This window comes from Paramormyrops kingsleyae, chromosome 17, assembly GCF_048594095.1.
Source record: "Paramormyrops kingsleyae isolate MSU_618 chromosome 17, PKINGS_0.4, whole genome shotgun sequence".
NCBI lineage: Eukaryota > Metazoa > Chordata > Actinopteri > Osteoglossiformes > Mormyridae > Paramormyrops > Paramormyrops kingsleyae.
The window spans coordinates 5,458,767-5,485,996 of NC_132813.1; the positions used below are offsets into that span (position 1 = coordinate 5,458,767).

General features: G+C 48.7%; 1 protein-coding gene across 23 annotated transcripts in view; it reads left to right on the forward strand.

Annotated features, from left to right (window-relative positions):
- Window positions 1–27,230, forward strand: part of LOC111849614 (protein Aster-B) — a 122,185-nt gene that overhangs the window by 83,715 nt on the left and 11,240 nt on the right. For 14 of the 23 annotated variants that reach the window (XM_072701079.1, XM_072701069.1, XM_072701084.1 and 11 more), the window contains 11 exons: window positions 10,100–10,307; window positions 12,560–12,580; window positions 14,061–14,084; window positions 17,763–17,783; window positions 18,657–18,680; window positions 24,784–24,868; window positions 25,240–25,343; window positions 25,520–25,615; window positions 25,704–25,784; window positions 26,472–26,587; window positions 27,040–27,196. In XM_072701079.1, the coding sequence (XP_072557180.1) occupies window positions 10,100–10,307; window positions 12,560–12,580; window positions 14,061–14,084; window positions 17,763–17,783; window positions 18,657–18,680; window positions 24,784–24,868; window positions 25,240–25,343; window positions 25,520–25,615; window positions 25,704–25,784; window positions 26,472–26,587; window positions 27,040–27,196 (937 nt within the window). Of the gene's footprint in view, window positions 1–5,142; window positions 5,426–10,099; window positions 10,308–12,559; window positions 12,581–14,060; window positions 14,085–17,762; window positions 17,784–18,656; window positions 18,681–24,783; window positions 24,869–25,239; window positions 25,344–25,519; window positions 25,616–25,703; window positions 25,785–26,471; window positions 26,588–27,039; window positions 27,197–27,230 lie in introns of those variants that run through there. The other 9 variants (XM_072701091.1, XM_072701074.1, XM_072701073.1 and 6 more) reach the window with 9 other exon arrangements.

Genomic DNA, 27,230 nt, shown 5'->3' on the forward strand with positions numbered 1-27,230 from the left:
CCCCCCCCCCCCTTGGCCTGCTAAACTCCGAACGAGACGTGCGGGGCACATGGCCTAACCCACTTTGACGCACTGAGACACCGAGGTGAGAATGAGGTGACCTGTTGCATTATCTAAAACGCGTCTTTTAACCATTTCCTGTTCTGCTCTGCCATGAATTTAGCACACAATGAATGCAGTATGTCTAATATAACTTCATGCTGCAAGTAACGTGTTAGTTATTTCATTCACCAGCCGCTTTTTCTGTACGGGAGTAATTCAGCTTGTGAGAGGATGAAAATGTCACCAGTTATGCAGCTACACAACTCTACTATGTACTGTTCTGTTATTTAATTTGTCAGTGCTGCGATCGCCGTACCTCACATTTTATTATGTAGTACTGGTATATAGTAGTGTTGGTTATTAAGAATCACTTGACTTTCATTTTGCTTGAGAACCTTTTATTAAATTGCCAATGAAATAATATACAGATAAAAGTCTGCAGGGACCACAGGAAAAGACACGTGTAAGGCTGAGAGCGCCGTAGCACGGGGGAAAGTTCACGTGACACTCGCGTGACGCCGAAAAAGGAGCAGAGCAGGTCTGTTGGTTTCCGAGAACAGTACAGGCTTGCAGTCTCGTGTTCATCCTGTGCCTATGGCAACACAAAGGCACTTTATTTCACCCTAATTAATTTAGTATTTATAACTCCGCATTTTGTAGTGGAGAACTGGGAAACGCTGACAATAGCATCAGTAGGGGGCTGGGGGCTTGTGGGTTTTGGCTCGTCTTGGACATTGATGGTCTTTGTACAGAGACCGCAGAAGGGGACCGGGTGACAGTGTGGATGTGAACGAGGGGCAGCCATAATAACGGGCCCCCTCGGACTGCCACGTGAATGCAGAGTCAGCTCTATGACCCTTCTCTGAATCATCCGTGCAGCCCTCCCGGTTTTCCGGAAAGTTCCATCTTTAGAAGCAATGTTGAGGTTTATAGCGTACACAAAAGCATTCAGCTGTGGCAATAAAGTGAGCTATCCGGTACTGTGTGGGGTACGATACGGACACGAGCAGGCCACCGGCCATTAATGAACACTCCTTGCTGTTTTCCATTCCCACTGGCCAGAGACAGGCTCCCAGTCCAGCTTGAACAGACCCAAACCACGATGACTGATCAGCTTCCTCCGTCCCGTCACTAGTGATTGATTACAGTGGGAAAGCCCTGGGTGCACGTCCCGATGCCCGACTTTGGGATACCCATTGCGAGAGGCAGTGGGTGGTGGTGGTGGGGGGGGGGGGTGGCCCACCAGCCATGACTGCCCCCCCCCCCATGCCTTCAGTCCTCCACTTGGCACCAGGGAACCTCCGCTCGGCACGCCCCCGCAGAGGGCTTTGTGATCCTGGCAAGCTGGCTTCCTGTCCATGCCCAGAAAGTGACCCTCGTTTCCGTCCCCACCCCCCCCCCCCCAACTTTTTGGTTAAGCTCAAGGAATGTTTGTTTTTATAGCTTTCACCACATGACAGGCTAACACATTCAGACATAATCCAGTGTTAAAATTAAACTTGTTTTTTGGTACTGCCAACAAACTCGGTTTCAAAGACAAACAATTTTCCAAAAAAAAAAAAAACAACAATCACAGTAACAGCATCTCGTACTCGTAAGAATTTAAGAATTCCCATGGTGTTGTTTTGTTAAGTCAGCTTCCTGGAGGTCCTGCAATCAGGGAATCATTCGTGTCGCTGGGGAGTGGTGCATCATGGTAAAGTTCACAGACTCACAGGTCCTCAGTTCACAGACTCACAGGTCCTCAGTTCACAGACTCACAGGTCCTCAGTTCACAGACTCACAGGTCCTCTGAGAGAGAGCACTCTTCACAGACCTGTGGGCCTTAACGAAGTTAAGAAAATTATGAACAATGTGAATGCTTACAGTCTGGCTACCAGAAAGGTTCATCACAAAAAAATATATATTTACCCCAAAAAATTGGCTGACAAAATTTCAGGCTGAGATTACAGGGGAAACACACTTGCATAAAAGCTGTCACATATTCCTTATGATTTGCTGACTTCTATGGTCAGATCCAGTAAGGAGCAGATGAAAAACCATACTATTGTTTTTTTATTTTTTTTATTTTTAAGAATAATTGCTATGTCATAATCAACAATTTTCTGAGCTTTTTGTGACTTAATCTAGTTATAACTCTCATTACCTGTCACTTATTATGAAATCTTTCCTTTGATTGGCTTCTGTCACAGAAGGTGTCTCCATGGCGATGTCTGTGAGCTCTACCTCGTCCCAGGCCCTGTTATTTTGTGGCCTGTTTGATTCCTGTCTCTTCAGTCGCCATGTGGCTCTTTGTTGCTCTGGCCCATGGGGCTGCTGTGCCAAATCTCCATGGAGACCACAGAGAAAGGCGGTCTGAGAAAACTGACTGACGGCTTGCCGCCACGTAGTCTCCATGGTGATGTTACACGTAGCCATCATGTCCCTGAAGGGTCTGGGGTCTTTTCGGGGCACGGTCACCATGGCGGTCCAGGAAATGGCACCCTCCCTCGTCACGCTGGACAACGAGGGCAAAGGTCAGAAAGTAGGTCGATCTTTGTTATTGCCCAACGTGTCTACTCAATGAAAGAGTGCCGGCTCTGTACAAGGGCCATGATAGGGACAGTAGTGTTCCGCAGACGGGTGCCTTTCTTAAGGGTACACTGTGTATCCCTCTCCCCCAGCCCTATCTTATGCAATGCAGCCCCCAGAATGGTGGAGCAGATGTAAACAGAAATAAACATTCATACCAGCAGAAAGCAGTGACAGAAGAGGGATGGGGTGAGATGAGGAGACCGTGGCTCTATTTTGAGGCATCGAAGCTGAAATCCAGTAGATACCGTGCCCACACACCCGCAAGCACAGTATGGGAATATTCGTGACAAGGTAGAAAGGTGAACAACACAAGAGGCCCTGCTGCTCCGCTTCATCTCCCATCCCTTTTGTGTAACAGAAAAAACACTTAATGTTTGTAAGCCACAGATTTTTAACCAGCTGAACGCCAGACAGTGAAGCTCACTTCACACGTCTGTCTGGTTAATAGAACAGATAACATATAACAGACATGAGAAAACCTTGTGAGAACAGATGAGCAGCAGGTTAATGTGATAGACCTGGTACGAGCTGCTCTGTGTTATAGGCTAATATGTCGTTTTATTTTTTTGGTGGTTTTGAAGTTATGGTTGTGAGATGAAGATCTATCAGTAAGAGCCGCCTGTTTCATCAGCAATGATGTGCCTCTTAAATATTTAATGTTTATATAAGTATGGGTGGTATGGTGGCTCAGGGAACAGCATCGTTGCCTCCCTCTTCCTGGGTGGGGCGTTTGGATCTCACCTTATGTGTTTGTGTGTGCGTGGATCAAACATACCCCATAATGAGATATTATGGCTGATTGTCATTTCTATATCACCTGTAATGAATGACTGTGTACATGGCCTGTGACCCTGATGAGGAGTTACAGGATATTCATTTATTATGCTTTGTTCACATGTACAATCGGTACCCATCTCCATGGGAACTGAGAGTAATTTTAGGTGCAATTAATAGGGATTTTTCCTTATTTAGCGTATATTAAAATGTGTTATATGGGTGTGAAAAAGAATGTAATAATGACACTAATTCACTGGGCAAGTGTCCCATTATCTTATTTGTTAAAATATGTTCAATGGGTGGTATTTTCCACACAGATAGGCATCATTTTTGTCATCTGGATGCTGGAATGACAGAAGTAAGATTTCCTGACTTGTGCGGTTTATTCTACTTTAATGTACTTATTTTTGCGATGAATGGGTCCTTTTAACGATATTGAATTTATGATAAAATTCAATATATGCATGGTTATTAAATTAATCTTGTATGTGTCTTGTATATGTATATCATTTATTGGGATACACAGTATGTACAGTATCTGTCTGTCTGTGTAGCTACAGGTAGCATACAGTATACTGTCATTGCAATGAATATTTAGAAATTTTGCCCGTATATCTGTGCCTCTGCTGGTGAGGACATAAACATGCTGACTGCTGTGGCAGGATTCCTAGGGTCAGTCTCTTAGCGACGTTGCGTTTGCGTAGCGGCCTTAGGTGTGTTTAAGCCCTGGCTGTGCGGTTATTTCCGGATGATGGTCGTCTGTGGGGGCTCTTACCGCTCCGTGGTTATCTGACAAACCCCAGACAGGGCTCACGCCGCAGACCACATTACAGACACCCAGTCAGACAGCATGTGACCGCAGCATGGTGACAGCGCTGCTTTGGAGTGCTTGTACGATTCTGATCTTGCTCTAAGGGACCTTAATGGGAAAACAAGCTTCGTAGGGGTAGGTTATCTGACAAGTAACAGCTTTGACCCTGGGGCTGGGGGGCTGTGAGGGCTGGGGGGCTGTGAGGGCTGGGGGGCTTAGTGGTTAACACCCTCAACTTGAAATCGAAAGTAGTAGAAGGAATTCTGCTTCTGATTCCTGCAGTTATTCCCTTTGACTTTTTAACTGCTAGAAATTCTTTAGGATAAAGATATCTGCTGATGATAAAATAATAATGTAATTTAGTTTTGTATCGCCTGTCTGTTCATGAGTAACTAGAGGTTACTGTTGCAAACAGCTGATCTTGACAGCCACTCTGCAGAGGTGCATTGTGGGATTCTCACAGGTAGTTCATGGTTGCTGCAGTGCATGTGTGTGCTCTTGCATGTGTCTCTCCTTTGTGGGTGAGTGGGGGGGGGTGATTTAAGGGCTGGGGGGGTGGTGTAGAATGGTCTGTGAGCCAGTGATGTCAGCTGCTCCATTCATGAAGCGCATGAATAATTGACAGGTTGGCGGGCTGCTGGAGCTACCGAGGAGGGAGGCAGCCGGCGTCGCCTCTCTCGCTCTGTCTCCCTCCCCCTTCCATCTCCCTCTCTCTCTCTCCCTCTCTCTCTCTCTCTCTCTCTCTCTCCGCTGTTCTCCCTGCTCACGCCTGCTCCATCTCTTTCTGTACGCGGACGCCACAGAGAGCGTGCAAGCAAGCGTGGCGGCTCGACACTGGGCGTTAGCGGGGATAGCGGCGTTACTGGGGATAAGGGGGGGGGGGTCCTTCAGGTCTGAAGCTCGCGAGGCAAGTCCATCTACTTGGGGAGGGGGGGGGGGCAGGGAAGGAGGGAGAGAAAGAATCCAACCAGAAGACGGGGCCATGATTTAAGGAGACCCGTCCAGGCCGAGAGGCCATCGGCATCGGTGACACTCTGTCGCCGTCACCGCTTCATGGATTAGTGGCTCTCCGCTACTGGGATGCCGCCCCTCCTTTCACCCCACCTCCTCCTCTTCCTCCTCCTCCTCTCCCGCCCGCCTTCCGCCGCTATCGCCGAATGAATGGAGCTGGCTGATTGAGGCTGATCGCGACGGTTCCATCGCGCCCCCCATGGCTGCCAGGTCAGTACCAATTCGCTCAGTGGAGATACTGGCGTGGGCAAGGAGGCAGCCGGGGCCAGGTGGAGGGGGGGGCATTTGATTCCCTCCCCTCCGTAGGTGATCTCACGGCGATGTAATCCCTTCCATTACCCGGAGTCCATAGCAACAAGCCTTAGTCCAAGCTTTCTGTGTGCGTTAGCATTAGCGCTAATCTGGTTGGGAGAAGGCGAATTGGGAGGAAAGGGTACGCACACTGCTTTTCCCAGGGGACTGTAGGGACGTGTCATCAGTAGTGGGCTTGAGAACGGGGGGGCAGAGTGGCCTGCTGAAAATCAGGGGTGCACGACTGACAGGAGGGGGGGGTCGCATCCGGTGACGGCTATACTGAGCCCAGTAGTTGTTTTAATACGAGTCTCAGTGTAGCTGCTGTATCCCTTCTCATAGGCAGAGAAATACCTCTTGTTTGTTTGTCAGATGTTACATTGTGGGTGCGATTGGGCTGATCGATGCGGGCTACCCAAAAGCAGGTGGGGATACGGAGAAGGGGGGGGGGGCGGTCTGGAACGTTCTGTTTATTGACCTGGAGCCTTTCTTGGGCGTGGGTTTGGGCGGAGACCTGTTGGTGTCGGATCGCCAACTGAGGTGACAGGACGTTCCTAGCAGCAGGTAGAGCTGGCGGTCCAGGTCTCTCCATTCCCCCCCTCCTTTCTCGCTCCCCATCCATAGTGGGTTCTGCCGCAGGGCGCACGGCTGATAAGCCCAGGAGCGGCTTCATGACTGCATATCCTTACAAGGCCGGAACCATCCGCGTGCCGTGACGTGTCCCGGGAATACCACAGAGTATCACTGCCACCACTGCCAGTGTCACATGTCCAGGAACACCCACATCTCTATACACTCTCTACCTACTGTAGTCACATAGCTGACCTTTTTCTCCCAGGAACCCTTGGGCGTCTTCATAGTGTTGTGCAGCAGTAATGTAGGTCCGAGGGGACTACTGTGGGGTTGTTCTATGGGAATCGAACCAGCAGCCTCGTGGTTAAAAAGGCCACTGCAGTGCTTCCAGTGCCGCCTGGGACCTGCCTCCCGTGGCAGAGATCTGAATCCTGAAAACGTGTCTTTTGGGGTCAGGCCTGGTTATAGAATAACTCATGAAAAAAAAATGCACTTGTAATTGAGTAATAAAAAAAGTAATGAACTAATGACTGGAATAGGTGACAGGTCATGTCTGTTATTTGATGGATATGAGTCAGTAGCTGAGTGTGTGTATTTTAAATAGGCCACTGGTCTCATTCTGTAGTAATACTCTATACTTGTATGTGACTATGTGTCTTTTCAGTGCAGAAAACTCTGAACCTGGACATGCACATATGTGATGCGTCTTTCTACTCCTCCATGCATGTAACGTCTCTTAATCACACGGAGCTGTTTGCCTAGCGATGTATCCCAGTCCCTGGAGAGCAGGTTGCCATGGAGACGTGTCCATTTTCACTGAACTCCGGGCCCCGTTCCACACAACGCGTGTCTTTTTCGTCCATTAATGACTCCTATTTTTGCTCCTCCGGTTCACATGATTGGCTCTTGTGTTGCGAAGGAAAATATCACTTTGCCCGACAACCAACATTTTTCCTGAAGTCCCGGAAAGCATTAGCACTTATTCGTTTGGCCAACTGATGTTGATCCCCACATTGGAGACATTGAATGGATTAACATTTTTTTTGGTAATTTCCTACAATTTTTGTTTTGGTTTCATCTCTAGACACTACAGATGCAAAACTTTTAACACTTGCTGAAAACTTATATTAATGCAGTTGTTCTCTCAGTGACTTATTGCAAGTGCACTGGGCTTGTCAATATGATTGTGATTAAATGTAAACTGTCCCTAATTTTTGATGCTAACCCCTCAAAATGATTGTATTGCATAAATGAGTCAGTTTAATCATAATAATAGCAGTACAGATTTATCGCGGTTGTCTTGGGAATAGTCTCTATCATAGATGATACTAGACCCCATTTAGTGAGGCTTCAGCCTCTCTGTTTTCTGTCTGAACCGCTTGGAAATATTATTTTTCTAAAGCAGTTTACCAGTTTGCCCCATAAACATGTCAACTTTACTGGGGGCTGAGTTCTTGTAAGGTTCAAACCATAGAATCCCCCCCCCCATTCCTTAGCAAATGTAGTTCTTTGCCAAATTTTGGTCTCTTAATTTTATTCCTTTTTTATTTTCTTTCTTTTACATGGCTGTTCCATGACCTGATATTTGTGTGTTAAGTGTTAAGAAGAATGGATGGATGGACGGATGGATGGACGGATGGACGTTTTAGAGGCTGCCGGATGCTTGAGAAGCGCGTGAGCCCCATTTGTGGCTGTGTTGCCCTCCTCGGGTGTGGTGCTCCTTCATTTAAAGACACCCGTGCATTGCGATCGCATTAATTTCACGGTGCAGGGCCTCAGGGTGCATGGGAATGCGGCATCCTTGCCGTCGCAAGGTTGCCGATATCTCGGAGATCATTATTTGCGCTAACTCTCGCCCCCTAGACAAGCGAGCGGCGCGGCGTGAAGAGCATAGCGTGACTCGCGAACATGCAGGTGCAGATACGAGCGCGATAACATCCACACCATTTGTCACTCACTAACCGTGAGCTTTGACTAATAACGCACACTGTTAATTGTGGCTGTTATTGCGCTGTTTTTTAGGGACTCTGAGCACATCCCTGACCTGCGAATGAAATGATAAAATACATAAATATTTTGAATCAAGTGTAGCTGTGGTTAAAATTTTTTAAATTGTGCTGGAAATGAGAGGCCAGCACTAGGCCCTACTGGGAAGCCGACTGGTCTCCTGCCGCTCATGGTTTCAAATGAACTTCATTCCGGTCTCCAATTGGTTTGTGTGGGGGGGGGGGTGAAATTGCAGAGTAACGCAGTCGACTCCAGGAGGGCGAGGGGATCGGTGGGACGTGACGTCAGTGGTTATACAACGGCGTGTAGAGTGACAGAGTCTCGCAGGCGAAAGAGACGGGTCCACAGCCCTTTGTTCAGCGCAGAGCGAACAAACAAGGACAGCCGGGATGCAGAGGCTTTCTGGGGGGGGGGCGGGGGGCGATCACGCGGCAGCACAACAAGAGACCTCCGCGGCACAGTGCCACCTCCCTGCCTTTCATCCGGCACCCCCCCCCCACCCCCGTGCCCCTCCGCCACCTGGCACCGTGTGCCACTCCGTTTGTTTTCAAACGAGCAGATATTGCCAAAACAAATGCCGGCGGCCCCAGGAAGAAAAGGGCAGTAGAACGTGGGGGGGGGGGGGGGGCGGAGGAGGAGGAAAGGAGCAAGGTGAGAGCAGACCGGACTGCAGGACGGAGCGGGCGGAGTCACTCCCCACCGCATGACAGCTGTTTCCTCTGATTCTCACGTGTCTCTTCTTTCCCCAGGCGATTTATTAAATTATTAATTCCCGTTTGTTGCTTGTCCACGGCGGCGGGAGCGTGCATTAGCGTTAGCTGCGCGGCGACGGAGAGTACCAGCGACGGATGGGTGCCTGGCTGCATCCCTCTTTAGCATCCGGTCAAGCGTTCGGCTGGCCGCTCTGATCTGTTAAGTGCCCTCTTACCTAGGACTGAAACGGGGGCGGAATGTGGCTCTGCGGGTCAGCGATCCGAAGGTCGTCGGTTCAAATCCCTTGGCTGACGAAGTGATGTCATCGCCCGTGCCCTTGAGCGAGGCCCTTAACCCCAATTGCTCCATGTACACTGGCTAACCCTGCCTGCGCTTCGGACAGAAGTATCTGCTAAATAAATAAATGCAAATGTAGGCTGACGGGGGTGATACCTGCCTACTGCTGCTGGATCCCTATCCCTGTGCCTGATTTAATGGTTTATTTTTACCCATTTTACACTTATGGTATATTTTACCCTTTAGGAAAGAGGATCCCCTAAAATGCTGAGCAGCCATTATGTAGAATTTAAGCATCACTAAATTGTTTGGTGGACTGTTAAGTGCCCCGTTAATGAGCCCTAATGGCCTTGCAGCACCCGAGGGTCGACCCCCGACGGTTTGTCGTCGTACATGACCCGTCCATCTTTACGGATGGGTGACGTGTTAGCAGAGCGAAGCTGAGACGAGCACAGCTGAAGTTTTAATGTCTTTGGAAGCCGAGCTACGGCTTCCCAGAATCACAGCCTGGCTGGGCATGGGGCGGGAAACGTGCCATTACGGACAGGCTAATGGGAGAACAGCTCAGCGTTATGGGATTTCATGTACTGCAGGATTATTGGAATTTCACGTATGTCAGTTTGTCTGTTTTAAATCGCCAGTGTTTTCTTTAGCGATGAAGGTCTCTCCGAAACAGCTTATGCTGTTGCCTTGTCTTCCAGCTTTTTCCAGGCGGTGCAAACCATGCCGAAATTAAACGTTCATGATGTATTATGCACTATAGCATGTTTGTTGTTGGCTTTGTTGCCGAGTGAGGGCACAGGTAACGTGATTATCAGCTTCCGGGACATGGGTTCAGCTGATGATAGTGTTAAGAGGGGATACCAGGTTTATATATGGCTGCTGTCCGTATAACGACTCTGCTTTAAGGGTCAGTTGCCGTGCGACGTACACAGAGATTTGATACGGCGTTTTGTTACGGCGTGATGTTAAGGGCGGTGTCTCCTCTCTCTTGCTCCACCCCAACCCCCTGCCCCCTTCCAGCACTGCCAGTAACTCGAACCGGAGCACCCCCGCCTGCTCGCCCGTCCTGCGCAAGCGCTCCCGCTCGCCGACCCCTCAGTGCCCGGAGGGTGAGAATATGGTGGAGAAGGGCTCCGACCACTCTGACAAATCCCCCTCCACCCCCGAGCAAGGCGTGCAGCGCTCCTACTCCGTGCAGTCGGCACGCAGCGGCGGCAAGAACTCCAAGGTGAGGTTCCACTCATTTCTGCCCCCCCCCACACCTCTTCTTCCCGACACATGCCTCAGTAAAGACTTCCCAGTGCGCCCCAGTCTCCTTCAGTCAGTTGCTGCTGACGCTAGTTCAGAATTCTAACTGGTTACATTTTTTTCGTAAAATAAAAGCATATGAATTGTCAGTCGTTCTTCTGGATCTACTGTCCATCTAGGGTCATTTTTCTCTAAATTTGTGTCCACAAGGCTGGTACTGCTGGTACACACACACTTTTGTGGGCCACCTTCCATGGCACCCAAAATGAGGCGCATTCTTGAAGCATCACTGAATGTGATGCCCTCTCACTGCTTGCATCTCTGTCTCTCAGCCCCCACCTATTCCACGAGCATCATCCCGAAAATCCCCCAGCGCCACATGACACGGTTGACTTTGGAGTTTAAGCCCATTGTAACTGTTGAGATGTGATCCACAGAATCAACTCGATGATCAGCTGAAACCTGCTAATTCCACTGTTTGCTGTGTAAACAGAGTCATTCTGCAGCTACCTAGCTGATGTCCCAGTTGTCTTCTCTTCAGTCGCTCCTGTTTCAAATTTAGTTTAGACTGAGTTGGTGGTTTTTAAAGGGGCTGCCTGAAGCCCCCTTTATAAACTTTTTATGTTATGGACGTCAGGAGTTTAAAAACGAGGCTGAAATCCTTAGCCTACAGGCTACGTCCATGTTCCCTGATGCATAGCGCGTTTCCAAGGAAACCGTCTGGTAGCCACGGCCCTGCTGAGCGGAGATGCTGATTCGTTCCCACTGAGTGCTTTAACTTAAACAGAGCACTGGTATTCTGTTATTTCAGAAATGCACAGTCAGTAATGCATCAGTGTTATTCATACAGTAAGGAGCTGCCCTTGTCGTACACTCTGTCTAAGGGATCCAGGGCTTTCTGTGATGGGCTAGACTTTACCCACGTAGTCAGGCTCGCTGGAAAGGGTGAGGTTAGCCTTCTCTGTTTCCCGCCGCGATAGCGTGTGTGGCCATCGCGTTGGTAAGCCTTCACACCCCGTATTTTTAATTTATGAACCAGTATTTTATCTGCTTTGCTCCTTGTGCTCGCTGTTAGGTCCACCGTAATGCCCCGTCCCCCTCCCCGCACCTTTCCTCACACGTAATTTTGTTTCATTGTCTGTAGCTTTGACTTTCTGATGAGTCACCAATCCTGTGCAGGTCTTTTTACTATCTGTTAGAATCTTGTGTTCTCCTTTATTGTCTGTGGCAGTTTTACCAAATATAGCGGAAATATGGTTTGTAGACCCGGGAGGTTGTCGTGCCACATTAGGGACCCCTGGTAGCCTGTCATTCGACTCCGTGGATATGAACCAAATGTGTTCCAAACTGGACACCAGGTTGTATATGTTGTCATGGCAACACTGTGTCACATTTCCCATTGTGGATGTGGCCGCTGCGGCCATGACTCCGGCTCCGTCCACGCGTCATCGCACCACAACGTCAGGGTGTGGCTCCGGGTATCAGGTTGTGTTGTATTTCTGAGAAAATCCACTAGGAGTCCTCCTGGACAAAGGATGGAGGCACAGTGCATGACGTGGGTCAGTCAGGGGTGTCAGCTTAGGGTCCTACGGCACCTCCGCGATGAGAGTCCGGCCTGATATCCACCATCCATCCGAGAGACTCCCAAGGCAACAATCGGGCATTTCCAAGGACGGCTAATGGAGGAGTGGTCTGCGTAAGGACCCAGATGTAACTGCAGTGCTGTGTCAACAGTTTAATTTAAATACCATACAATATGATTTTTACACTCAGGAAAAGTTCTAAGGCATGCACTATGCACTTCACTTCAGATGCATAATAATAATAATAATAATAACTTACTGGTGTAAGAAACATTGGTTCTTTCAGGCTATTTACAGAACACCCTAGTGATGACACACCTCAGACACAGTTTATTGTGCTGTGTACACCCTGTACACCCCTTACTGGGTTTATTCCAGCGTGTCCCACACTGCCAGCCCATCCCCACATGGGGTTACGGAAGGTGTTTGCGTTTCTGTCCCATTAACTCCCCCCCCCCCCCATAAGACGTCCCCCTGTTCTGTGAAGAGTAACTCTTGTAGTTTAATCTTACCCCTGGAATACTCCCGCCCCTCGGCGTCCGTGCTGTTATGAAGTGTCACTTCTCTAACGCCTTTTTGTTTCCCTCTGCTGTTCCTCCTGCAGTTTCCTTTTTCCTGATTCCTTTGTTCTTCTTCTCGTGCATGCTAGTCTCACAAGCGACTTTCCAAAGTAAGCATTTCTCTTTTCTGTTCTTTACCCCCCCCCCCCCCACACACATCCACCCTAACGCCATGTAATGTGTCCTGCATTGTGTCCCCACGTTGCCCCCCCTCCCCATATATCGTCAGCCCTCCTTACGCTTGTCGTCTTCCGCATGTCGCCCTTCTGCACCGCGCCTCACGGCCTCCCTCTCACTGCTCGCATGCTATTTTTGTTCCCTCCACCACCCCTTTGAGTTCCCCCTTAGTAGTAAGTCCAACCCCCCCCCCCCCCCCCCTTGTATATATAAACCCACTGCTACAGAGTCTCCATTGCCATTCAGGCCAATGCCCACCCCCAGCAGTCCTCGACTGGATTCTGGGAGGGGCCCTGTCGGGGGTGTCAGCTTAGGGCACCGTGTGAGGCCTCTGGGAGACATGCTCCTGCTCCCCTATATTAGCCTGCCCCCCTTGGTAGCTGGGAAATGCTTTCTAGAGCCCTACAGCCTGTGAGGCAGACAGGAGTTTTCCCCCCCCCCCCTTTCCTTTCGGGTGATGAATCAGCATGGAGACACAGGTGTAGCTGTCCTCACATTCCTCTGTCAAGCTTTTTATCTTCCAGAGAAACCCATGTTGGGTGGGTTTCTTTTAGTTGTCGGAGGATGTGATTAAGGAAGGTGCCATAATTAGCAAAGCATGACTCCTGAGCATCAATGGATTCGTTACGTTACCCCTCTTCTTCCACACTCTGAGGAGAAGACTATCCCCATCACCCTGCAGTCTAAGATGGATGTTAAGGCATTTTCTGGGACTTGTCTGTGCTTGGACTCCGTTTTGCATATTCTTAAACCATAGCATTCCAGATAAATGTGTGACAGATATAAGGGTGGTGAGCTAATCAGTTTCTTGATGTGATTACTTGACCCGGTTTTAGAGTGCAGTGAGCATGGTGGCCCTGTGGGAGGCAGGCTTGAGAGCCCTAGTGTCCAGTTCGCCCGCTCATTGGGTGGTCTCCATGGCAACATGGTTTGCCAAGGTGCTGCTCCGCTGCCACCCCGTTGCCGTGACCACCGCCGCTCAGGCCGCTGAGTGGGCCGGGACCGTCCCCCGTCTCAAGTCCGACCCACAGGAATGCTCGCACACCTTTGAGGCCTGTGATGTTTAATGCATCTGAACATCTGAACTCGTTTAGTTTGGACTTTGCTGATGTCTAATGGAAGTAGATAAAAAAAAAAAAACTGCATTTGAAGATGGTTCGATTAATCTTGACTCCCCATGTGATGTCAGAGATCCTCACCACTTCCAGTTAAGGTTTACTAAACTGGGGAGGTTGGGACATACACACAAATTAATAATGCATGCTGTGATCGCGCAGAAAAATGGTTAAAATGGTTAAGTGAGCCACACGTGCACAGTTTACATTATGCTGCTCAATTACTGTTTTTGTCTAAATGGAGTTTCTGTTCATTTATTTTTATTCACCTCTTCACTTATCTTCATTTCCTTTCCAGTGTGAAAGACTAAGCGTCATAAAAGTAAGGATTTGACTTTATTCCATCTGTCCCTTTCCCCGGCCTGCCCTCCGTACCGAGTTTGACACCGACCCTCTGCCCAGTAGCGTCACCACACACTGAGAACTCAGACGTGCCAACAACTTACCGCTCCGACTGAGTTCCTGTGCCCCTTTCATATGCGTCTTTTATTTAAAAATCACTGAGTCACGGCATCCACAGTCGTCATTAGTTATTATTGCTAACATGTGATACTTGTGTAAGATTTAGGCAAGTCACCCCACAGTGGGGACCCAAGTTTAAATAGTCATCTGTTAGCATAAGGAATGTAAACTAGCTTGCTTCTCCTCGGATGAGTTTACTCCCGTTCCCTGGCCTGAGAATACTGCATGTTTGTGTCACACCCCTACTAATACTCCGTATTGGTCAAGGGAGCGGAGATCAGTCAATCAATTCAATGATCTGGTGCATTGGAGGCGTCCCATTGGTTCCCACCCTTTCACCTCCACCATTTTGCACCATCAACTGTAGGACTGGAATTGAGTGAGGAGCTTTATCTTAAATCCACATTACACCCCTTTAATTAGCTTTCAGCATGCTGGGCAGAGTTTAAAAAGCTAATGACCTACAGGACTCATACACTGGGGACAGCATCACCCCTTTGATCAGAAGGTTGCCGATTTGAGCCTGGGGAGAATAGTCACATGTCTGTGGGCCCTTGAGCAAGACCCTCACCCCCCCCCCCCCAGCTCCAGGGGTGCTGCATGCAGTGGCTGACCCTGTGCTGTGACCCCCCAAGCTTGCTCTCACCTGTCTGTGTGTCACATGGAGAGCATGGTAAGGTAGGCAAAAAGAGAATCACCCCACAGGGATTTATAAAGTATGACAATTCTGTTGTGTAAAGTGGGATGTTAGGAGACATACAAAAAAGGGACTTTTCTCAACTGGAAGCTGGGAGAGAAGAACTCGGCACAGCAGCACTGGTATCTGCTAGCGTCAGTGTGTGGCATGATCCTGCTTCAAGGCTCAGCTCTGCCTCGACTGCATCCTCTAACCCGACGGGGCCTGGCGCCATACCCACAAAGACAGGCAGCTCATCCCGCTTCTCGTCTGAATTCTGTCCAAATTACGGCGGGAGTCCTCAGCGAGGGCAGCTCTATGGGCTGTCAGTTTCACCGACAGTGGATCGCTTGAGGAAGGGGCGGAGCCACAGGGGCACTGACTCTAGCTCAAAGCCAATTGGGCTCCAGAGAACCCCCTCCCCTGTCACTCACAGATTCAAATCATATCATTGGCTAATGATAAGGTTGGCCCCTTTGTATGAATTATGGCCCCTGTAATGGCCCCCCCATCTTAAAATATCTTAGAATCACGCCTGCGCTCCACACACAGCAGCCGTCCTGGTTTCCATATGCCAGCAGGAAGAATCTGGAATGTGGTAAATGACTTCATGCAGCAAAGGGCATCTAGGTCAAGAGCGAACGGTTTCTGTCACCCTCAAAACAGGGGCCCAAATACACCATCCATCCTGAGAGCTTCAAGTCAAAATAACCTACAGAAGACCACAAGCACAAGAACTTTGCACAGAGAAGCCTATACAGGTTTTGTGTTGGTCAGTCTCCCCACCCCCCTCCTTAGTTTAAAAGATCGTTAAACTGTAGTGCAGGGATATTCCACTCACATCTACATGCCAGCTGCCAAACATGGAGAATCAGGAAGCAGGAAATGCAGAGGGACCGTAAGGATCAGTGAGCACCGGTCAGCATGCGTGTCGAACAAGCAGAGCGACCCAATGGCAGGTTTTCCGGGACGTGTCAGGTGCTGCGTGGGAAGGTTTCTTTCACCTGTGCCCCACGGTTCGAGGTGTGGGCATGAAGCAGCACACGCGGCCGGCGTGCTCGTGGAGTGCACGAGATGTGAGATTTGCTGGATAATCTGTTGTTTTAAAGAGGAAAGTTTTTTTGTAGCTTCTGCCTCTGCCTGCATATTTGTGTTTTAACAAGCTGCTCAGATGGGTGCAGTATTCACCCAGCCCTGACTATGCTGGTGGTGAAGGGTTAGGGCGCTCTCTACAGTCAGGCATGGAGAAGTGCAGCTCGCACCTGCATCACGTAAAATATAGATTTGTGGTTTTAATAGTTTACCCCAGTTTTTCCTAACCCCATTCTCACCAACCCCCAGCCAGTCTACATTTGTGTTCCCTCCAAGGTCACAACACACTTGTACCAGGTATTTGATGGTCTTGATTGCCTGATTGTTCAGTTGTGCTGGGAGCTGGGGGGGGGGGGGGGGGGGGATGTGGCGATCTGCTCAGTTTGAGGTCAGTTAGTGTGTCCCTTGTATCATTCAATGTGGAGGGTGAAAGAATATTAGCACCATTGTAGAAGTGTAGTGTAAATTGTCAGTTCATATTCAAATCATCAGTCCATTTACTATAGTATAGTTTGTCATTGAGAGTGAAGTTCAGCAGCTCTTACTGCCTATGTGCAATCTCCCTTTAAGCAGATCTGCACCAACATTAGCATTTCCATGCATTATTCTGAACAAAATTAAATCGAGTGTTTAAAATGCAATACAACAGCTACTGAATACTAACATATATTATCCCGTCATCTATTTTAATTATATAAAACCAGTAATGCAATTATTTAAGAACAAACATCTGCATTCTCAGTCACTCCTGCCTCCCTCCCATACACGCTCCTGTTAATTCTCCCTTCTGGAAACTGCCCTTTGTGGGAATCAGTGCCCCCCCCCCCCCGCCCTCCAAATACAGCAGTCCTAAGCATGCCATCAGGATCCTTGCTCCAATACTGCTTACACGTGTATCAGAGTATTCACTGGAAGCTCAGCCTAACAGCACTAATACCCAGTCGACTCCTCGACAGCATGTATGTTTGCAATGTGCTGTTTGCCTCACTTACATTACTTTGGACAAAAGCGTCCACTCAGTAAAATAAATATGTGTAACTCAGTAGGCGCAGGCAGTCTTTGCTCTGTTCCTACATCAGATACTCAATACACAAAGAAGCAAAGCAGTGTAATAATATAATAGAGGAAAATGCACTGCTGGTCTTGCTTTGAGGTTGTTAAATTTAGCTTCTTTTTTTTTTTTCTGACGTCTATTAAAAATTTCTAACATAGGCCTCAATCTCCCATCTTCCAAATGAATGTCAACAATCATAACCACCTAGTCACCAATGATTGCAGGCCTCTTAAAAGGCTAATTGCTGTGGTTCACTGCTTTATGATAGACAGAGGCATTTAACAGTGATTCATAAGTCCATCTCCAGTGTCGGTAATACCAGTTGGCAGTGAGACCCACCTCAGCTGCGACCATTGCTGCATTACCTCTGCTGAGTGCGTCTTTAAGTATCATAGTGAAATGATTTAAAAGGTTACTTATCACTGGACAAAAAGTAATCCGTACCTGCAGTGATCTAAAAGGTTACTTTTCATTGGACACAAAATAATCCACACCTCCTTTTCCCCATGAAGGGGAGGGATTAAATGTAACCTTTACGCACTCTATATGTATATATCTGCAGACAGTCTGTAAACACATCCGCTGTTTATATAACCTGCTTTATTTTGTATTTTTGAGCTCTAAGCCCAGACAGGCAGGTGGGTACATCAGCCTTAACTCACAGTGTGTTTTTGTCTCTCTTTGTCCCTCCTGCGTCTCCCGCCCGGAAAACACAGAAAAGCCAGAGTTGGTACAACGTAAGTGACACCTCATTCTCTTTGTGTGATCGTGTGTCCGTGTGTAGATTTGGCTGCCGTGTGACCCGGGTGGTAACTCGTGTTTTTGGTGAAAGCAGATTGGACAAGGGGGTGGGTATGTGGTTAGGATTGGGGATGCGGGGGTGGGGGGTGGGCAATCTTTTGCTTTTAGGGGAATCTGTGTCAAAAGCTGGAAGAGGTGTGCGTGTGTGTGTGTGTGTGTGTGTGTGTGTGTGTGTGTGTGTGTGTGTGCGCGCGTGCGTGTGTCCTTAGATCATTGCTCTTTACTCCTCTCCACACTCCTGCCTCCTTCCAGGACATAGTGGTGACCCCCACCACACTTTCTTGCCACACACTGGTTCCGGTGATTTTAGGCTTCCGGTGATGGTTCAGTCATCCAAGTTCAGTGATGTGTTCCCTCCTCCACTATGCGTGTGTGGAGTTTGCCTGTGCGACTGGGTGAGTGTGAGTGTGTGCGTGTCTGTACCCTGTGACAAACTGTCACTGCATCAGGAATGTGCCCTGGCCTGGTGCCTTGCTCTGCCTGGGATAGACACCAGGCCCCCTGCAACCCTGTGCAGCATAGCCAGTTACTGGATGGATGGATGGATGGATGGATGGATGGATGTTTACATTTTCAATAACTGACGCATGGAGTATCCTCTGAAACCATTGAGTCAGATGAATAACTCTATGTGAGCGGCTGCTGTGATGGTACTGAGCTTCTGTTCCGGAATCATCCAAGTGGCTTCACGTGGGAGTTGTGTTGTTTTTTTTTTTTTGTACTCTATGCTTCCGTTCAACTTGTATTCGTTTTTCCACCCCTGCTTTATTTACGTTTTCTTTTTTTAAACCTTTTCTCTGTCTTTCCAGCATGAAAGACAACACCTCCTGAGAGTAAGCATGATTATTATTTTCGTTTTTTGGTCTTGTTTTCCGCTCTTTCCTTTCCGTTCTGCCTCCTGTCTGTTCTTTCTGAGGGGTCCCTCTACTTCCAATCACTGCCTTGTTTCCACCTGCCTGTGAACTCTTAAGCAGCGTCAGTCTACACTGGTCCCGCCCCTGAGTATCACATGTGCTAATTGGCAGCATTTGATTTGCTGACCGAATGCCACTCTGGTTTGGTCATTCCCTTGACTCCTCCCTTTCCCACCTCAGATGCCAGTTCCAGAATACATACTGGTCCTTACACTGAGCGTGCTGGTTTTTAGTCCAGTTGAATTCTTTCTTAATTAAACCAAGATGTGCTTTCATTTTTCAGTCGCTCGCGACCACATTTTGGTTGCAAATAATTCTGATATTGAAAGAAACACGAGTTTCCAGGTATCTCTGAAATCAGTTAATTAATCCACCTCCATCCAAGAAGTTAAAACATTGTTTAAATTAAACTGTTTACAATTAATATATTTTTGATCAAATCAGTCACTTTCCCCTTAAATGCTGTGAGAAAATTTCAGGAAAATATTTTAAATTATGCAATATATTAAAATAACTTAGATTTCAGCTGGGCTTAAAAACAGAACTCATTGGTTTGTGTTATTGGTAATGCAGTGCATGAATGTTAACAGCAGGTGGCGATATGGCCACTCCAGGCGCACAACGTGCACGTAACCCGGTTTGAATGTGGCCAGCATCCACTGCCTTCTGCATGACCTCCATGGCCCGTCTTGAGTTTCTAGCCCACAGGCCCGAGGCACCACACTGACTCTGCCACATGGGGGCAGTATTGAGGCATGTTGCCTACTCCAGGTGGCCCTCATGATCTCTTCTGTAGTGGAACCTTGAACTGAACCTTTCTTAAGATGTTTTGGGAACGGGGGGATCAAGCGTAATAGGGAAGAGTGTCTTAGTGACTATAATTTTTCTAAGCATTTTTACTGTGGTGCATGATTTGGGACGGTTCCTTAGCCAAAGCATCACTTACAGGAAGTGATGTCATCTCCCACAGGCAAGCATTCTGAATGTTAAAAACAGGCAAGGCACAGTTTCTAAGTGCTAAGCTTTTAAAAATGTATAAACCCCTTCCCATTATTCTGGACCAGCAGATACAGGCACCTTTGTCTTAACTTTCTAATACTGCACTTTCTGCTGAAATCAGACCCTTTCATTCTTAGTAATAAACGTTGTGTCTGCTTTCAGAGTCCTTTAGGCTTGGGGGATGTTGCTAATGTATCTCATGTGTTCTGGTAGCCCAGTACTCTGGTAGCCCAGTACTCTGGTAGCCCAATACTCTGGTAGCCCAGTACTCTGGTAGCCCAGTATTCCCCATGTTTATTGTCTTTATGTTCCTGTCACAGAAGCATGCTTTAGGACGGCGGTGTCCAACCAAGTGAGAGCTACTCTTATGAAGCAAATAGTCTGACGAGGCACCAAGTTGCGACGGTGTGTTTTGCTGACTGGAGGCGGTTTCAGCCATTTCTATCGGGAAACTTAGCAACGGGCTCCTCCACAACGTCTTATTGAGGAGCTTGGTCTTTGTTAAGTAGGCTGTAGGTCCCTTATACTGTGGTCATCTGTTCTATCTGTCATCTAACGGGAGGCTTGTACATTCAATACTGGCGGCCCCCAGTTGCATCCAGGTGGGGCATCGGTTCAGCCCCTAGGCAGTGTCGGCGTCTGCCAGATGGGCGGGGCGGGGCCCGGAAGCTTCCGGGCCGTCGCGGGGTCTCCCATGAGCAGTGATGAGCTCCCATGGCACTGACGCCACTCGTGATTATAACCCAAACCGTCCTCTTGTGAGTTCTGAGCACCAGGGAGCATCCCCGCCCCCCCACCCCCCGCCTCTGGCGTGCCCGTTTCCCGACCTCTGACCTCATCTATCGACCGTGGCACCATATAAACAGCAAAGCTCCTACACATGCTGCTATTATAGCTGTTTATACGGCACCAGTGCCTGCGCAGTTGTGGTGAAAAAGCAGATACTGTATAAGCAGCTCCCCACCCCAGCCCTCCCTCTCAGGGTCAGTTGCTATAGAGTGAGAGCCTATGGTACAGGCCTTATAGAGTGCATCTCTGGGGACAGGGGACTCGTGTATATGGTGGAGAGAGCTCTGATTCAGCGCTCTGGCATGTGTCTGCCACCCCCACACTAAAACAGACACACACACCCCTAGGCCTTCAGAAGGAAGGGTTTTAGAGTTCATTCACCCTGTCCCATATCTGACAGAGAGAGATAATATGGGAAAGAGATGCAGGATAGGCCTCTTACAGCACCGAACGTTTGCCTGAGATTAATCTGTGGCCTTTCTGCTGTTTCAAAGCAATTGTCATCCTGCTTTTGACACTGGTTGTTTTAAATCAGGACAGCAATGTGGTTTTCTCAGTGAAATCTCAACACCCTTACACCTAATGCCGGTCCGCCCCTCTCCGCGCCTCCAGGGTTTCTCATAGTGTTTTTGGTGGGAGTGGTTTCTGATACTGGTACGCTCTGCCTGAGGAGCTGAAGTAAACAGAGATGGTAAAGGCCAGTGGATGAGCTGGAAGTTGCCTGCCTGCCCTCCATTAATCACCCCCCCCCCACACCAGTCCAATAGCCTGGACTGAGGCCACTGCCTTGACAGAACATCTGCTTCAGGTTTTCAGGCCCCCCCCCCCCCACACACACACACACATGCACACACCCTCCTGTGAAGCTGATTGGCCAGTACAGAGAATAACCCAAGCTGCCCCCGCACATATGCACACAAACACTCCTGTAGCGCTCCACTCCTTAAAAGCTGTCTTCTAGGAATCGCAGCAACGACAGACAGGCATCCTGTCGGCCGGCCCACATAGGTGGCCCCCACACCCTGGTCCTACACGGTGCCAGCCACCGACGGCGCTCACTGTTTGCTTTGAGGTTAATCTGTAAGCCAGCAGCACTGGAGTTCTTCATATACCCCTCGCCGGGGACTAGTCCTCACATCCTCGAGGTCAGGGATGCCAGGGCTCGGCGATTCGGCACCTGATGGATAAGCAGAGGTGAAGACTTCGGCATCGGGGACGGACGTCTTGCTGTGTTCTGTCGGCTCGGCTTAGCACGTTGGCTGCTCCGTTTGATGCGGATGTCGAAACTCGCATCGGAAGTTCTTTTTAGGGAAAGGATATCCAAGATGGATTTTTGCTCCCGACTGGCACAATCTCGTTCCAGTTCAATCAGAAGTGAGTTTACGTGTCTCGCTTCCCAAGCAATTTGAAGATTTTACGTTTTTTGATTTTTTTTTTCATGAACGACCGCTTACTCGATTTCTTTGGCAGCATTTTTGTTAATTCAAAATGTGACCTCTTCTAAAAGGACCATCATTTCGTTACTTTGTGCCAGCGGACTAATATGTATGAGGTACTAACTTAAAAACAGAAACACTTTATCTGACAGTCGTGGATTATTTATACATTTTGGACCAGGACGGACCAAGGGCAGCCTGTAAAAATTTTGGAAACTCTTCAGCATAGTCAGGCACAGTACAACTGTGCTCACTGTATGATAAGAGACTGGGTCTGAAGCTGCCTGCCTACAGGAACGGGACAGTTCCCGAAAAAAGACCACAGCGGCCAGAGGGGTGGGGATGAAGGAAAGGGAATGAGAGAGAGAGAGCAAGCATGTGGGAGTTTGGAAAAATCAGTCATTCTCATCTGCTTCATAAAACTAAACAGCTGTTTGCTATCACTGTCGGACAAAATCAGCTTAAAGGAATCAAAGGGACAAATGCATTTAGCCAGTTCATGTTGATGCCCCAACATTGATTTTCTTCCTTAATTTGCTCATCCTGTCAGGAGTGTGAAAGAATAGTCCCTGAGTCTCTAATAAGAAGATCAGCATTCCTGACCTAAAGCAGAGGATTTCTCCGCTTATTCTGCCGGGAGCGCTCCGCTCATTCTGGGGCTGTGCCGGACACAGGAAGGGGGGCCGTGATCTGGCGGTTTGTGCGCATGCACAACGGACACAGGGAGCCAAAACAACAAAGGGGCTGTCTTCCGGGGTTACTCCAGGTCAGCCATCGTGGTGCTTCGTGTGAGCCAGAGATTGTGCAGTTGGAGCCAGCGGAGTTCAACACCCGGGCTACAAGTGGCACCACATAGATTAGGAGCAGCCCGAAGAGCCCCTTGGAGGACACCTTCTGGACACCAGTCGAAGGGGATTGCTTCAGGAGACAGGCCAGCTTCTGCCAGGTCGTCCGCATTCAGATAGGTGCCGTCGGCTGGACCAAAAAGAGCCCGTTCTCAGCAGGGGGTCCAGGCTGCTTTTTCTCGAGGGTGACCCCCAGTGTGCCCACCACAGATGGAGGCTTTGTCAGACTCCCTTTCGGACTGGGAGGCTCTGCTAGAGCTGGAAGAGGCCTTGACTAGGTGGCTGCTGCAGGCATCGACCGCAAATGACTGGGAGGGGGGCGTCTGGGAGAACTGGGACTGGGAGTCGGAGGAGATCCCTGCCGTAAGTTTTTCCGCAAGAGGTGTGCGGTAGGGGTGGGCGTCGGGGGCACCAGGGATGGTAGCCGGCACACCGACCCTCTTTGTAAGCACCGCTGGGTGTTTGAGACACCATTCCATCAACCCACTGGCGGTTTACACTGGCAGTCATGTTTGCTTGCCTTCTCTACTCACACCAGCTGTGCATCTCCATGGTCTGCCTCACGGCAACTCTGTCTCAGTGCCTCTAGACACGTGTCATACGGTGAGACATCAAGGTGAACGACCAGCCCTCCCCATGGGTCTCTGTGACCACGTAATTTCCTCACATGTTGAGCTTCCAGTTCTCTTGAACACGCCAGGGTTTATGCCGTTGTCTTTCACAATGTGTCCATGTTTACAAAAGCCGTCTGAGATCATTATACGTGTTTGGTCTGCATATTTCAACCACCATCCGGTTTTTCGGTTAGATTGATAGATAAGTATAATAATATTTAATTTATAATTTATGTAAATGAGAGCAGTCTTCTGCCTGGAAGCCGGTTGTTGCTGTTTTGTGTCCAAGAGCGGATCGTCTTCAACGGTGGAACCGTTCAGCCTGTTCTATACCCCCAAAATGAAACAAGCTTTTGTTTGCCATACTGTAGGTTTATGGATATTCAACACGGCCAAATGAAACCCGAATGCTTACTGATGTTAGAGGCTCATAATGCCCTCTTGCGTCAATTCCCCCTTTCTGCCTCCACAACTGTCCAGCAGAAGCAGCCATGTCAGCATGCAGAGACGCGTGTAGCACCTCAGTCCAGCTGTTGTAGCTACTCGTCGCCGCTTAATGTTTTATTTAACATAAAAGCCATCAAGATAAACCCCTAAGTGAAGTCAGTGGCTTAGAACTGAAGTTTGTTCTCTGATAATTACCCAGGATTTGGATTCTAAAATTGGCCAAGTTCCCTGATCACTGGAATACGTCGGAATACAGTGCTGGAATACGTTTCCCATGATAATGAAGCAGGAAATTGTCCACTTCGAAACTGGGACTGCAGACCACAGCCAAGCTGTCACATGTTGGGTATATTTCAGTGGTCAGTAGACGTTGAACGGATTAAATAACAGAGTTATATATACCCTGCTGGGACAACAGGTAGGCAACAGACAGTAATAACTTTGAAACAGGTGCTAACTTTTCATTGGTAAACTTTGCCACTGGTCTGTCATGCTGGTCACCGCCTGATATTCCTGCCTTCTGATTTCTGGGCTTTTTCTCTAAGCTAAGAGTACTGTTGCCTCTGCCTTGGGATTTGGTTCAATGTTTGCCTGTGTGATCCATATAAGTCAGATATCAGCCTGTTGAACTTAGCCGTAGAGAATGAGGCAGCATGCTGCTACTGGCGGATTTGAAACTGCAAGGAATGGCAATGAACTCTCTGTGATCTCTGGTTCGAGGGGACGGGGGTCACGGAACCCGGCACGCTCAGCATGTCACCCATCCATACGTAGAGCCTGTGGGAGCTTTTAAGTAGTATGGGGGGGTCTCGGAACGCTAACGTCAAGCGGGCAGGTTTCCATACTATCCCCTCCTCTCAGGGTAACCTCTGTTCCCCCCCCCCCAACCCAGGTGCTGAGTCCCACATACAAGCAGCGCAATGAGGACTTCAGGAAGCTCTTTAAGCAGCTTCCGGACACGGAGCGGCTCATTGTCGGTGAGGAGGCAAAGGCCTTGGGGCCTGTTCATCAAGGGGGACACGCAGGACACGCGTGGGACACGCAGGACACGCGTGGGACACGCGGGACCTGGCTGACTGAATTAAGTCAGAATGAATCCTGGGATCAGTGCTTTCCAGTCAAGGAATCTCTTCAGAGCTACACACCACTTCTGATTTATTTCTGTCAATTATATGGTGGATTTTCTTCTGCTTCTGGGTTGCTGACATTACTTAGTACCACCTACCTGCCGGCATTAGTTGAGAATTGCCTTAACCCCCCCCCCACCCCCCAACTAAAACATCAAACATGGTGTCTGTCCTTGGGGTCCTCGCTAGTGGGTCTGTAATGGCTTCTGACTTCCCGACAGATTACTCCTGCGCCCTGCAAAGAGACATCCTACTGCAGGGTCGGCTCTACCTCTCGGAAAACTGGATTTGTTTCTATAGCAACATCTTCCGCTGGGAAACCCTGGTAAGGACTTGTCTTTCTGGAATCCTTCTGCCATATTCTTTGCTCTTTGTGTCTTAACCGAACAAGAAACTCAGGCTTTTTCGGCTGGAGGGCGTTTGTAGCTTGTTGAGTTTTGTACGTCAGACGAGGTTTCTTGCCTCGATTGTGTGCCATCTGTCCTGCCCTTTTTTTCGTAGCTGACAGTGCGGCTGAAGGACATCTGCTCCATGACGAAGGAGAAGACCGCGCGCCTCATCCCCAATGCTATTCAAGTTTGCACTGATGCCGAAAAGGTGAGGGCCGCCAGCGTCTCCTGTCCTCTCTCCTGGATTCCCATCCAGTATATCAGAGCTCTCACCTCCCTGTATCTCCTACCTGCAGCACTTTTTCACCTCGTTTGGGGCCCGGGACAGAACGTACATGATGATGTTCAGGTTGTGGCAGAACGCCCTTCTGGAAAAGGTGAGGTTTTTTGTATTCTGTTTCACTCAGTGCATCCATTTATCTGATACTGTAAGCCCAAAGGGTTGTAATTTCTTTGCTTCATGGGATTTGAACTTATGACCTTTGCATTGTTAGCACTATACTCTACTTGTTGAGCCTGAAAGTCAGTAAACCTCAGAATACTGGATTAATAATCATACATTAAAGTAAAATGTGCTGATATCCTGGATTATGGTCTTTTAGGGGTGGGCATTGAAGCTCTCAATTCTTCTGTACTATTAATGAGAATATGAATGACTCTCTAATTGAGTTGGGGGTAAATGTTTTTGTAGTATTCAAGGAGCTGGTGGAGGCTGGCTTGTGTTTATTGCAATCTTTCACAAAAATTGCTTGTTCCTGTCAGAGCAGTGAATCCTGTAGAACAGTGTTTCCCAATTCTGATCTCGGGGACCCACAGTGGGTCCATGTTTTTGCTCCCTTCCATGCTGCCTCTCAGACAGTCCACATTTTTGCAGAGAGCTGGGAGGGAGCAAAAACATGGGCTGTCTGGTGGGTACCTGAGGACTGTGTTGGGAAACACTACTGTAGAAAGTATGTAGAAGGGCGAGGAGTGATTCAGTAGATTGGCTATTTGTGGATGGAACTAAAGAAAAATGAAATGAAGTTTTAAGTCTTCTTCTCCTGTCTCTCTCTCCTACCCCATAGCCATTGTGCCCCAAAGAGTTGTGGCACTTTGTTCACCAGTGCTACGGCAACGAGCTGGGCCTTACCAGTGACGACGAGGACTATGTGCCACCTGACGATGACTTTAACACCATGGGGTTAGTTTTGCCATTGCAAGATTCCGCCGCCATACCCAACCCTCTACGAAATTCTCTTTTGAAGCTCTTAGTTCTTCCCATCACATATGTTCCGCCTCGGCCTTATGTAAGGCTCCTTAATTACTGTCCGGGATTAGATGACACCACCTGTCAGGGTTATTTTCAGCCTGCTCTAAATTAATACCCGTTGTCAACTGTGCATTCTCAACATGCGCAGTGTGAAATCCCAACCGGCCGTTCTTTTGGTGGAGGAAGTGCAAACCCTTATCTTTTGGATGTAGTAGACATTTTTCTTACAATTTAGATAAACAGAACTATCATCTGACTTTTTGAATCCAAGTATCTTTTTTTTGTGTGTGAGCCTTAAAACACTGTGCTTCAGGAACAGTCAGAAACTACGACTGATGAGCAGAACCCTGACTCTTCCTTTCCACCCGCCACCCATGCCATAGGTACTGCGAGGAAATCCCCGCCGAGGACAACGAGGTGAATGACAACTCCTCCAAGAGCAACTCGGACGCCAAGCATGACGTCAGCCCGCAACTGCCCAAGAAGTCCATCACCAACAGCACCATCACCTCCAGCGGCAGCAGCGAGCCGCCCATCTCCGTCAGTAACACGACCCCCGCCTAGCTATGGACTC